General features: G+C 50.7%; 1 protein-coding gene across 1 annotated transcript; it reads left to right on the forward strand.

Annotated features, from left to right (window-relative positions):
* Positions 1-2,475: 2,475 nt before the first annotated feature.
* LOC119179160 (uncharacterized) lies at positions 2,476-3,945 on the forward strand. The gene has a single exon (XM_037430233.2). It carries the CDS (start codon positions 2,476-2,478, stop codon positions 3,943-3,945), a length of 1,470 nt encoding a protein of 489 aa, XP_037286130.2.
* The last annotated feature ends 10,482 nt before the right edge of the window (positions 3,946-14,427 follow it).

The raw sequence follows: 14,427 nt of genomic DNA on the forward strand, positions 1-14,427 counted from the left end.
CAGGTTTGTTGACTTAAGGTATTGAAGCAGTGCTTTAGTTGCTTTCTGCGCAACTGAGGCAGATGCCCAAGGTCCTAGTATCTTCCGCACACAAAATGGTCCGGGGTCAAGTCGATTCAAAACCATCCGTAGCTGGCATCGCTGTGTGTCGTAGCAAGCGCAGCTGCAGAGGACGTGTTCGATGGTTTCTTCATTTCCGCAGTAGTCGCATGTAGGAGTGTCTGCCATACCAATGCGAAAGGAGTACACCTTTGTGAATGCAACACCCAACCAAAGGCGGCATAAAAGTGTCGCAATAACTTTCGTTGTAGGTCATGGCACAACGCTTCCTGACTTTGGAGGCAGCAATTGACCTTTTGTTCAGCCTTCCCGATGACGAACGCGAAAGTGCGTCTGTATGCCAATTGCTACCTGTTGAAGATGGCAATATTACTGACAAGGAGCAGGTGAACGAAAACGACTTTTCTGAAGTTGTTTCTGATGATGTTTGTGAGCATGTTGAAGTTATGCAGTGCAGGGATGAAGACGTTGATTCGCCTTCTGCATGTTCGAGTCCTGAGCCACGACGAAAGAAACCAGCGGGGCGGCAATTCACTGCTGGAAAAGGACGCAAAGCTTCAACGAACGCTCGGAAAACAAATACTCCAAAGCACTCCCATACACCTGTATGGGGTGACCATGCCACGTTTGACAAAACACTTACTAGCGAGAGTCCTCCGTTATTGCTAGAGGCATTTCCTGATCTTGCAAACATGAGCCCATTTATGCTGTTCAGCAAATTTATTTCTCCGGAGTATCTTGGTTCACTGGCTGAACCAACTGCAAGATACGCACTCCAAAAGAGGGAGGAGGTGGACGTCACAGGAGTGGACATAGGTCAGTTTTTCGGCATCCTACTTTTCAGCTCGTACCACTCCGTTCCGTCTGAGGACTCGTATAGGAGCACTGTAGAATATCTTTTTGTGCCTATAGTCGCGACAGTGATGGCCCGCAATAGGTTCCGGCAGCTGAAAAGGTTCTTTCATGTTGTTGACAACACTCAGTTGAAAGGAGGCGAGAAAATGGGCAAACTTCAGCCGTTTTACGACGAAATCTCTAAATGTTTCCGCCAGTTTGGAGTGTTCAAAGAAAGGCTCAGCATTGACGAGTCAATGGTGCCCTATTATGGCCACCACTCGCGCAAAATATTCATTCGCGGTAAACCATTTCGATTTGGGTACAAAATATGGATGATGTGCTCTTCGAAGGGGTACCCCTATGTGATGGAAATATATTGTGAGAAGAACGAGAAGGATGACAAGACACCTCTCGGGACCAGGGTTGTTAGCAATATGATATCAGTCCTGGAAGCGCCTGAACATCACGAAGTCTACTTTGACAACTTCACTTCTCACGGCCTCTTGACGAAACTGGCTGACAAGGGGATTCGAGCGACAGGGGATGTGCGAAATACAAGAACCGGTGGTGTTCCACTGAAGAGCTTGAAAAACATCGAAAAGGAAGAAAAAGGATCTTTCCACTACAAGTGTGAAGGGGCAGTTTGCGCATGCAGGTGGAATGACAATGAAGTCGTCACAGTTTCTTCTAACCACCTCAGCCACGAGCCTGTTGGAAGTGCAAAACGCTTCCCACGACGCTCAAACAAAAAGGTGGACATTCCTCAACCATAATTGATCAGAAAATACAATGAGGGCAGGGGCGGAGTAGATGTGATGGACCGCCTCCTCGGAAGCTATCGACCGAGACTGAGGAGCAAGAAATGGTAGTGGAACCTTTCCAGCAATGGTTTGAACATGGCTGTCGTCGCAGGATGGCTCTTCCACTGCGAGCTTCACGAGGGTAGTGATGCTGCCATGACGCACATCGACTTTCGGCGGGACGTCACCATGTCCTTGCTGCAGCTCAAGCAGAAACACACTGTAAGACCTGAACCCCGGGTTCATCCGAGACATGAGGACAGAAAAACTGATGGCCACTACATCATCTAAACGACTCGGGGAAGATGCGCGGAATGCAAGAAAAATAACAGAATCAGTGCCAGGAGTGCAAAAAGCGGCTGCACTGTAGAGGTCGCCACCCTTCAGTCATTTAGTTCGGCTGCCACTGGCATGTGGCGTCCCTGAGATTGTATATATTCTGCCCCGAATAAAGTGGGGGGGGGGCCTTTTTCGTTAGCTGAGCAGCTGTTGTGCGTATCGTCTCTTTCCGCGGGCACGGGCCGCTCGTGCTCCGGCACGCTCGCGCGGGACCGTTCACGAGACATGGTGTCAGAAGTGGCTGCGTAACGCCCCCTCATTGCGAACTCGCCCGTACCGCACGACGATGGCCCTCGACGGAGTGGCACCGAAAAAGCTCAGCCTCAACCTCCAGCCGCCCGCACCGTTCGACTTTGTGAACCCGGGAACCTAGCCAGCATGGCTCAGCCGCTACGAGGACTACGCTGTCGTTTCCGGCCTGACTCAAGCATCCGGCGACATGCAGGTACGCTCGTTGTTGTACTGCATGGGGCCGGAGGCCCGCCCACTTCTTGAGACGTTCTCGCTCGACACCGCATCACTCGCCTCATTTCAAGCGGTTGCCGCCAGCTTCACCGACCACTTCGTGCATCCGGCGAATGAACTGTACGAGTCGTCGCGCTTTCACCGGCGTGTTCAGTTACCCGATGAGAGCGTCGACGCCTACTACGCCGAACTGTGTAGAATGGTGAAGCGGTGCAACTATCCGTCAGCTGAGGTCGAGCAAAGGCTTGTACGCGATAGATTTGTCGTCGGCCTCCGCGACTCGCGCCTTTCGGACCAGCTTTGCGGGAACACGAAGTTGACGCTCAAAGAAGCATGGATGCAGGCCCGTCAATCAGAAGACGCCGACAAAGAAAAAACGTTGCCTAAAAACTGCGCAGAGCACTCCCGCGAGCTACACCTCGACGCCGTACGAGATAAGAAGTTCGCCTCTCGCCGCCGCAACCACGATAAGCGGCCTTCGCCCCCGCGGAAAGCAGAACGCTCCTGCCAGCCGTCAACATGTGAATTCTGCGGCCGCGCGCCACATCCACGTTCTAACTGCCCTGCTCGAAACTCCGTCTGCAACTTCTGCAAAAAGAAAGGACACTTTGCGGAAGTGTGCCGTGCGCGGCAGGCAAAACAGAAGCTCGGCTCCATTCAGCTACACGCTGTCGGGACGCTCGCCGCGGCGAAGTTCGTCGACATCACTGTTGACAACTACACAGCGCAGTTCAAGGTCGATTCCGGAGCCGAGGTGTCCGCCGTTCTGAGCGAATTCCCTGCATTGCCGGCCAAGCTCGACCCCGTCAACAGCCTGCTCACCGGATCTGGCGGTCAGCCGCTGCGCGTGCTGGGTTCGTACATGGCGAGACTTCGGTGGCACGGGAAATTGAGCTCTCAGCGCTTGTACGTGAGCCAGTCTCTCACCGTACCTGTTCTTGGACTGCCGGCGCTTCAAGCTCTGGAAGTTGTAAAGTTTCTCGACGAACTTCAGACTCCGAAAGCAACATTGCGTGCTGAGCTCTTCCAGGGACTGGGCACCCTCAAGGACGAGTACACTATCCTTCTGAGACCTGGCGCTGCACCCTTCTCCCTAAGCGTGCTTCGCAGGATTCCCATCCCGCTACTCGGGGTCGTCCGTCACGAGCTTGGCAAACTGAAGGAAGGAGGCGTGATCCGCAGGGTTGACAACCCAACCCCGTGGTGCTCTGGCCTCGTTGTAGTACGGAAAGCCGATGGTTCCTACCGGCTGTGCGTTGACTTGACTCAGCTGAACAAGGTTGTCCTTCGGGAACGCTACATCCTACCAACGGTAGAGCAAGTCCTTGGCCTCTTTGGCGACGCAACAGTTTTCTCCAAGCTAGATGCAACAGCCAGTTTTCATCAGGTTAAACTATCTGCAGACTCCGAAGAGCTCACAACGTTCATCACCCCATTTGGCTGATACTGCTTCTGCCGGCTCCCCTTTCGCATCATCTCCGCGCCGGAGTACTTCCAAAAACAGATGGCCAGGATCCTGGAGGGCCAGGAAGGAGTTGCCAATACGATAGACGACATTCTGGTCTTTGGGCGCACCCGCGAAGAGCACGATGCCAGACTGAACCAGGTGCTGTCTCGCCTTGCAAAAACAGGCATCACGTTGAACCAAGACAAGTGTCGTTTTGGTGTCTCCGAAGTCTCCTTCCTAGGAGTCATCGTTTCAGCACAAGGCATCAGGCCAAGTCCAGACAAGGTCGAAGCAATCGAAGCCATGGAGGCTCCAACCGACATCGCAGGTGTCCGGCGACTGATCGGAATGGTGAACCATCTTGCCCGGTTTTTTCCTAGCATCTCAGAGGTCACAGCTCCCATCAGAGCACTTCTAAACAAGTCTGCGACTTGAGTGCGGCAGCAGGAACAAAATGCTGCATTCGAGAAAATCAAGGAACTCCTGACATCAGACCGTTGCATGGCCAAGTACCATCCATCATATGCCACCACAGTTTCGGCTGACGCAAGCTCATTCGGACTGGGCGCAGTCTTGCTGCAGACACAGCCCTCTGGAGAGCGCCGCCCAGTTGCGTTTGCTTCGAGATCAATGACCGAGACAGAGCAGCGTTACAGCCAGACAGAAAAGGAAGCGTCGGCAACAACATGGGCTATCCAACGGTTTGACGAATTCGTCCGTGGCATGACCGTTGATGTTGAGACAGATCACCTGCCACTCGTTTCTCTCTTCGGCAATATGGAGCTGGACATGCTGCCGCCTCGCATACAGAGGCTCAGGTTAAAGACCATGCGATACCAGTTCCGAATGCTCCACGTGCCAGGAAAGCTGTTAGCTACGGCAGATACCTTGTCACGCATCACCCAAAAGGCGTCCCTCCTCCTGGACACCATGGAATTGTTTGTAGCTCAAGTGGTCAGTGGCATGTCAGAAGCCTTGTCACTAAGCCCAGAGGACGTGCGACAAGCACAAGAGTCCGATGGCGAATGCAGAGCCCTCACATCCTTCTGCCAGAATGGTTGGCCACAGAAGTCCAAACTGCCACTGCACCTCTCCCAGTATGCCTCAGCCGCAGATGAGCTCTCTGTCTGCGACGGTGTTCTATTGAAAGGCGCCAGGATGAAAGGCGCCAGAATGCGTCATCCCGCATTCTCTTCGGCCGGCTGTTTTGACGCTGTTGCACGAAGGACACCAAGGCATCAACAGGACGAAAGCTCTCGCTCGAGAGTCCATTTGGTGGCCTGGCATTTCGGCAGACATTACCTCTCTGGTAACTAACTGCGAGCAATGTGCTTCCACTCGGGTGAACCTTGCAGAGCCCCTGGTCTCCACGATTCTACCTCGACGTCCCTGGGAACTTGTCGGCATGGACCTGTTCCACCTCCGCAGCCAGACATTCATCTTGGTGGTGGACTACCACTCCAGGTACCCTGAAGTTGTAACCTTGAGGAGCACAACGGCTCAGGCAGTCATCGACGTTCCCAAAAGCATCTTGGCCCGGCATGGGATTCCGCGAGAAGTCAGATCAGACAACGGTCCACCGTTCTCTTCACTTGAGTTTGCAGCAGTGGCGGCATTTTACGGCTTTGACCACGTCACCAGCTGCCCGCACTATGCGCAACCGAACGGAGAGGCGGAGAAAATGGTCAGGACCATCAAGGAGTTGTTTCGCAAAGCAGCAGACTCTCATCTGGCCTTGCTCAGCTACCGGGACACCCCTGGAGTCGATGGCTTCAGCCCGGCCCACCTCTTGATGGGAAGACAACTCCGAACCAAAGTGCCGATACAGGACTCCCAGTTATGTCCTCACTGGCCGTCGAGGAAAGACGTGAGGAGAAAAGATGCAGCCTACAAGCAGAAACAGGCCGCTGACTTTAACAGGCATCACAGAGCTCAAGATCTGTCATCGCTCCGAACAGGCCAGTGTGTCTGGGTACGACCTGATCAGGTCAAAGCTACAGTGCTTAGCCCAGCACGCCGACCACGAAGTTATGTCGTGGAAACGGAGCAGGGTGGCGTCCTACAACGCAACCGGTGTCACCTAGTGCCTTTTGCACCTCCTGCGCCAAGGGTGGAACCACCGCCGTCTGAGGAGCAGGAGCCACAGCGAACACTGTCCCCTCTCCCAGTATGCCTCAGCAGCAGATGATCTCTCTGTCTGCGACGGTGTTCTACTGAAAGGCGCCAGGATGGTCATCCCGCATTCTTTTCGGCCGGCTGTTTTGACGCTGTTGCACGAAGGACACCAAGGCATCAACCGGACGAAAGTTCTCGCTCGAGAGTCCATTTGGTGGCCTGGCATTTCGGCAGACATGCCTTTCTGGTAACTAACTGCGAGCAATGTGCTTCCACTCGGGTGAACCTTGAAGAGCCCCTGGTCTCCACGGTCTTACCTGGACGTCCCTGGGAACTTGTCAGCATGAACCTGTTCCACCTCCGCAGCCAGACATTCATCTTGGCGGTGGACTACCACTCCAGGTACCTAGTGCTTTGCCGAAAAGAAAGGCTTTGCCGCTTACCATGGTTTGTGATTTGGTCACTGTAGTACAGCCAGTAGTATGAAAGAAGAAATTTTCAGAAAGTGTTGTTATAAATATTTATACTTTTCAGAGACATCGTATGACGCTAAATATTATTCTTCAGTTATCCTGAATAAGGAAACCCGACTGAAAAGTCAATAAAAGTTGTTCCAGAGAAATTGTGTGTTTTGCATATGGGAAATGCCAATGTTCCAAAAATGGAACATGCGAAAAAACATGCTTAGACATTGTGAATGTGGCTGTATTTCGATCATAGTTAATTTAGAAGGCCAATGCAAATTATCAACATAAATTCTAGTTTTTTCCTACTGCTTCATAGTGCGGCATTTAAAAGGTTAAGAAGCACCTAATGCAACTTCCTCGTAGGTCGATAAGTACGAGCTATTCTGTGCAAATGAGATGTCTTGCCTTCTGTATGCTCATTGTCCTCTTATGTCTTCCTCCCACAAAATATCAAGAACAAATGTTCATCTGCACCTCACTATATCACGAACCGAAAATCAACGTTACTGGGCGAACAAGAAACTTGAAAAATGGCGCTTTGCTGGCACCTAGCAGCCACCTCCCCTGCTCAATGTATAGCCTGATGCCATAATTCCAGGGCTGAAGACACAAAGCACATTTTTCCTCACCTCGAGTGAGGGGGTTCTTAAATCAGACAGGAATTGGGCAAGAGGGTAATCTTCACTGCAGTCACATATATGAGCGAGGAATGGGGCAGAGCCACACTTTGAACAGTGCAGTATGAAAACATGAGGTTAACAGTGCGAAAATAACACATGGTCATAGGCGGAAAATGGATAGGTCATCCCGATCCCTTATGTATTGTGTCCGTGCGTTATTTTTGCGCTGTTAGCCTTAAGTGTGCACAGCCAACTAGTCCAGTTAGCTAGTTTATTTGGTTTAAAAGATCGCAACAAATATCTTTGTACACCAGAAGTAACGAAAAAGGGCGTGTTTGAAAACAACGCCACATTATCTATTCTACTTTGCTGAGTTTGGGGCCTGGATGCGTGGTTCTGGATTCAAGTTCGAAGCGTTAACAGTGGGCGTGACCGCTTGCGCCCTAGATTAACAGGAATCAGCAGATGGCTCCCTTCTTTGTAGTGATCTTAATTGATATGTGGGGTTTAACGTCCCAAAACCACCATATGATTTTTGTAGTGTTCTTAACGCTCAGTTTGTGTCCGAGAGGTAGACGGGACGAAGGTAGTTTTACTCATTGTAACCAACGTGTTTCCTTACACCAGCATTTTATTGAGTTAGGAAAGTTTGCAGAGTGAACTATCGACGATCTCCCCGAAGGGAACCCTGATGAGATGCAAAGCAGCAGTGGTGCGCACGGCGTTGTCCCGGTTGAAACGGGCGTCGACGCGGGGGCTAAAACAGTGGTTTCAAGTGAAACTCGGTGTAGCGTTTACTCGAGCAAACGTTTGTTTGAAACGCAAAGACGCGGGAGGCGGGGCGTATTGACGAAGCTTGCGTTCGGCTTTCTTGTTTCGCGTCTCGTCGGTGTTACCCGCGTGCCATATGTATTCTCGAACGCGATTGGTGTTTTTGACTCGCACATCGTCGGTGTTGCTGGTCTTCCCCTGCCGACGCTTGTGTTCGGATGCCCTGGCCCGTGCCTTGTTATTGTTGGCGTCGCTATTTGCGAACGCGATCAGCTTCGCTAGCCCTCACAACGCCAGCAACAGCCGGGAAAGGTACGCGCACACTAGCGGGAAGCATGCCACGACGACGTTCCACCCATCGGCGCGATCGCGCGGCGAACAGCGTGCGCGGTCGACATTATCGGCACCACGACATTCTCGAATCCCGCGAAGCATGCGAACCCGCCGCTTCGTGGCTTCTCGCCGACAAAGGGAGAGAGGTGGCGTGGATGAGAGGGTGCACAGGGAAGGCCTAGGCTTGAGGGTTGAGAGCGGCGGAGAGGGTGAAGCGACAGAGAGCAGACACGCGGCGTGCACGCGGCAGGAGAGGGAGAGAGATGTCACTGTGCACTTATAGGAGAACGTGAGCAACTTGGCACCACTCCAATGCCTGTGGCGAGGGGAGAGGTGCGGACGAAGGGACAGCATTACACAGGCTAGTCAAAGAGCTGCTTCGGCTTCAAGAATACTTGGGTGATCGCCTAACTTCGTATAACAGTACTCTTCATGGTGGTCAAGTGGCTAAGGCACTCGGTTGCTGACCCGTAGGTCACGGGATCGAATCTTGTTTGTGGCGGTCGCATTTTCGATGGAGGCGAAAATGCTGTAGGCCTGTGTGTTCAGATTTGGCCGGCCGTTAAAGAACGCCAGGTGGTCGAAATTTCCGGAGTCTTCAATACGGTGTCAGTTATAGTCATATGGTGCTTTGGGGACGTTAAATTATGATTACTGTTACTTGGTGTAACATTCCAATTCGTTTCAGCCATTACCTCTTCCTTTCAGCTGCTGTGTCTTTTTTGTGAGGTTTAATCTACAAACGAAAGTATGGACGTTCACTCACGACATTAGGTATGGAAGCGCGGAGCTCATTGTCATGATTTAAAAGGCGACGCCAGAGGTGGAATTACAGGGGTTCAAACTGCATTCTGGTACCCTTCGTATAACCCATGGTGCTAATAATAAAGTTTACCGAGTGTTAAAGCAGTGGTAATATACAGGTATATCTAGCTTTACAACCAGCTTTAACAAACACTTGAGCTGACACGTATATAAATCTCACTGTATTTGCTTAAGCCCCTCTGTTCTTCGGTCTTGTACGAGACGGCTTTCAGCTCTCCTATAGTAGTGAAGCGACTACGCTAAATCGTTACCTCTTTTTTCTAAACACAGCATCATTGGGCGTGCGAGGAAAACGCTCCTAACCTCCTTGGTTTTAGCGGGACAGCCCAGTGCTCTCCCATAGATGACTACGAAGCACTTTAAATCGCTAAACATTTTTCTTAAACAATAGAGTTCCAAGTACTCCAAATCGTGAATAGCTTTTTTGGACAAAGTTTCTTACGCGGGGCGTGCGGGGTCGTGCGTCCCCGATGTATGTAGTAGTAGAAGTAGAAGAAGTAGTAGGTACCCACCTCTCGTTTAGTCCTTGAAATGTCCGCTGGATGGCGGTACTTCTCTATTAAAAATATACTGTACGATGGAACGCGTTTATTTACAAGATGGGTAATGCAGAGGTATAGCTCAGCGAAGGATCAACAGCGTCGCTCGCGAGCCAGTCCAGTCTCTTCCTCCTCTTCGTCGAATCTTCGCTAGCGCGTTTCACTTCCCGGTTCGCAGACGATGCCCCCTGGGCGAGTCACTCAGATGGTTGATGGTGGCACGGTTTAAGGCGCGCAACGTGTGTCAGTTGTGTTTTGCTAGAGCGGCGACCATTGCTTGTGATGCTCGAGATTACGTACGTGACGTCGCTGAGGCGGTCAAGAATGACGAATGGACCGGAATAGTGGGCCAAGAACTTTTGGCACAAACCACGTTTGCGGACTGGTGTCCATAACCACACAAGATCGCCCTTACTATAAGATACGGAGCGATAGCAGGCGTCGTAACGTTTCTTAGAACGCTGCTGGGATGCCAAGGTTCGGAGGCGTGCGATGCAACGGGCTTCTTCTGCGCGGCAGAGCGTCTCGGCTATCGAGGTTTCCACGTCAAGTGTAAAAGGTAGTATAGTGTCGAGACAAAATCGTGGGGAGCGAGCGTACAGCAGGTAAAATGGAGAGTAACCTGTAGTCTCATGCTTCGCGGTATTGTACGTGTACGTGATGTAAGGTAGCACTTCGTCTCAGTTTTTGTGCTTGCAATCGACATAAATAGCCCACATGTTCGTGAGAGTCCAGTTTGTGCGCTCTACGAGACCATTGGTCTGCGGGTGATATGGTGTGGCATGGCGGAAATGGCAGGTAGACAAACGCAGGATCTCTTCAACGACGTCGGCAATGAACTGACGTCCGTGGTCGCTAATGACAACGCGTGGAGGACCATGGCGGAGAATTATACAGCGAAGCATAAACTGCGACACGTGCATGGCCGTTGCAGCCGGTATTGCAGCAGTTTCTGCATAGCGCGTTAGGTGGTCAACACAGACGACGACCCATCGATTGTTACTGCTCGATCGTGGAAATGGACCGAGCATATCGACACCAACAGTCTCGAAGGGAGAGTTAGGAGGTGGAACAGGATGGAGAAGTCCTGGCGGCTTAGCCGTGGCACGTTTGTGTCGTTGGCATTGTTCGCATCCAGCAACGTATTTTTCCGTGTCGTGTCGCATCTTGGGCCAATAGAACCTTTGCTGGATTCGTTTAAGCGTTCTGGCGAAGCCCATGTGGCCGCAGGTTGCGTCGTCGTGTAAGGACCGAAAGACGTGAGGCCGTAAAGTGCGTGGAACAACTAGAAGCAGACGGGCGCCTTGTCCGGAATAATTCTTCTTGTGAAGGACGCCGTCATGAACCACAAAAGAGCTTGGGTTTGCGTGTTCATTTGCGGAGGCGAACAGAGAATCTAAGGAGCGGTCCTCTTGTTGGGCTGCCCGGAAAGTCGCGAGATCAGGGAACTCAGAGGCAATAGCGCCGATATACTGGTCGAAGTTGTCAGCGTCGCACTCAGTCGTCGGTAGAGCAAGGCACGATAGGCAGTCGGCGTCTGCGTGCCGGTTACCACTCTTAAAGCGTACTGTGAAGTCGAACTCCTGTAAGCGCAAAGCCCATCGCGCCAGTCGTCCAGATGGGTCTCGGAGGCCTACCAACCAGCATAGAGAATGATGGTCGGTGATTACCGAGAAGCGACGGCCGTAAATGTATGGGCGAAACTTGTGCACGGCGAAAACGATTGCGAGGCACTCCTGTTCTGTGACTGTGTAATTTCGTTCTGCCTTGCTCAACGAACGACTCGCGTAAGCGACCACGTGTTCAGCATTGTCATGGCGCTGAACGAGCACTGCACCAAGGCCGATTCCACTGGCATCTGTGTGAATTTCCGTTTCAGCAGAAGGATCGAAATGGCGTAGTACCGGTCCTGAAGTCAGTATGAACCGAAGCTGCTTAAAGGCTGCTTCGCAATCCGGCGTCCAGTGGAAAGGGACATCCTTTTGCAGCAAGTCAGTCAGTGGTTGTACTTTATCAGCGAAATTCGGAACAAATCGACAAAAGTAAGAACACAGGCCCAGGAAGCTACGCAACTCCCTGGGGGACTGCGGCTGCTTGAAGTTGCTGACAGCGGCGACTTTCTGCGGGTCCGGTCTCACGCCATTTTTATCCACCAGGTGTCCCAAAACCAAGAATTCACGTTCTCCAAAGCGACATTTTTTTGAGTTCAGTGTAAGCGCAGCTTCCTCGAGACAGGTTAGAACGAGGTCAAAACGATGATTATGTTCTTCAAATGTTCGGCCAAAAATCACCAAATCTTCCAGGTAACACAGGCAAATTTCCCATTTGAGACCCCGTAAAACGGTGTCCATATATCTTTCAAATGTGGCGGGGGCATTACACAAGCCGAATGGCATAACATTAAACACAAACAGACCGTCGGGTGTAATAAAGGCCGTCTTTTCTCCACATATTCACTTTGTGGATATGCCGGGATTTTTTTCTATACGAACCTGTTGACTACAAAGCTGTGCTGTGACCATCTTAATGCTTTCCCATAGTAGATTACAACGTACTCTAAGTCGTCGCATTTTTTTTTCTAAGCTCACAATAATATTTATAGCTTATAAATGTCCTCATAAAAAAACGGTATACCTAGTGTATAGCCTATAAAAAGTTCACTTTTCTCCTCTGTGGTGTGTAAAATGTACTTCTTTGGTGCGCATGCCCTACTGAAAGCAAAAGCTACAATATACGATCAAAAAACAAATACTAGTTTAAGCACTCATTTTTTCTGTTAGGTATCATCGTCTGCTAGTTCTCAGTAACATGCAATTGCGGTTATTCGTGTTCATACCTGTGCAGTGTGGTCGCAACAAAGTTTCAGGCGAGGTTGGCGCCACTAGCGAAGACTGAGAGAACGCTATCGCCGTTGTCTGGGGTCTTTTCGACGTGTCCTCCTTTGCTTGGAAGGAGGGACTGGACTTGAGTATCCCTCTGCCGAGTGCCAGACTCGTCTGGGACGCCCGCGGTCGTTCCTTTGTCCGTGAAACTCGGTACGTGGATGCCGACGGCACTGCGCCTTCTCCCCGTGGAGCTTGCTGCGGGAGGTCCTTGTCTTGCGGCTGGTTGGAGTCATGCAACAACTTTTCATTTGGCGTCGAAGTAACAGGCGTGCTTGAACTGTTGCGTGACGAATGGCTCGGCGTCTCCTCATTCGGGGTGCCCGGCATCGTGGCTTTGCGCCCTTCGTTACAGAACAGCGCCTGTTAGTCCAGCGAATCAATTCGAATTCAAAGACGTAGAAGTTCCTTCAAGCTCTGCGAACACACGTTTTGACTGCGAACCACGGGCACCGTAAGAACCTGCTACTTCTTTTTCTTCTTTGTTTCTCTCCGCTTGTTCACGTTCTTCACCCGCATCGATGGCTCAAACACACTCCGAGATATAGACCAAGAGACTATTTCTTACACCGCCTTCAGTAATTTCCTTCTGGTGTGTTCTGTTACATTACTGCAGCGTTGGCGTGACTGATTCGACTACAAACCAATCATATTCTATTGACCTCTGCGTTGACCATCTGTAAATTTTAAGAGATATTGCGGATAAACGAAAACTATTTAAGATCAATCATCAACCTGTCCAAACTTCGGCAACGTCTCCAAAGACGGAATTCCGAGCTCGTATGCAGACTCTGAAATGGCGGGCTAAATAGCATATTACTTGCAGTCTTATTTATGGCTACGCATTATGGTAGCTTTATTTCGTTACTTTTGAATCACCTAAAATTTTACAAATAACCTTCAACTACTCATTCATGGCCCATCTTCCAGAGTGAGTACGTTCCATAGGTTTGGACGAAAAAATTGGATGATCGGTGGGCAAAGCAGTAGGATTATTCGGTGTTACCACAAATAACTTGCGAAATTTACAACTCACGCATGTTAATGAGTGCCGAGCGTCATATAGTTACATACAATATTTACAGGTATGACGTGTTGCGAATCTCGAACAATAACTAGTATGGCGTGTTGCGAATCTCGTTTCCCCTTCATTATTACTGCTTTGTGGTATCGAACCAAGCCTAAAGTTATCAAAGGCGATGTCTGGGCTCGTTCCCTTGGTTATTGTTGGTCGTTTCAAGTCATACAAAATACATCGTAGAGCATATAAAGACGTCATCTACTGCGCAAGCCAGTAGTTTTCTGAGATTATCATATTTTTCATCAATAGTAGCGTCATTGTCAGTCATATAGTGGGTACCTTGGCCGAAAGAGAATGTGTGGTTTGAGACGCGCTTGTTCTTCATCGTCATCCACATCATCGTCAGCGGCGCACAACACCGATGGATAAGTCTCGACCTTAAGGAACTTTCTGCCTAAAGCAAACAAACAAACAATTATTCGTCCGAGGCACCCGCCCTCGTGCAGCCACATTAAGTGCAGCATGACGGCGACGTCTAGGCCTCCTCGGCACTTAATCACCTGCCGCCACTGCCATCACCCTTCGCGGACAGCGCCTAGGCCTCATCGATGGCTCATTGCCACTTCACCGACATGTTATACCTATTCACAAGGAACATCGTCCACACAGCCATAGATCCTGCTGTAGTAAGCACCGGTATACCACCACGCACTCTGCGAATATGGCCATGTGCTAGTTGGGCCTCTCTGAGACCCTCATTAGCACACAAAGTCTTTTACTTGGGACTATCGTCAGCTTTCATGAGATTTGAGTGTCCACGTTACTCGGTGGAGGTCAAAGATAGAGTTTTGTTCTATGCTTCCGGTACTTGATCTGTTACGTCTCTATGGGTCTGACGTGCGATAT

Source organism: Rhipicephalus microplus, chromosome 7 (assembly GCF_043290135.1).
Source record: "Rhipicephalus microplus isolate Deutch F79 chromosome 7, USDA_Rmic, whole genome shotgun sequence".
Classification (NCBI taxonomy): Eukaryota; Metazoa; Arthropoda; class Arachnida; order Ixodida; family Ixodidae; genus Rhipicephalus; species Rhipicephalus microplus.

Coding starts and splice junctions, on each gene's coding strand:
- LOC119179160 (XM_037430233.2), top strand. CDS start 2,476: ATGCAGGTACGCTCGTTGTTGTACTGCATGGGGCCGGAGGCCCGCCCA.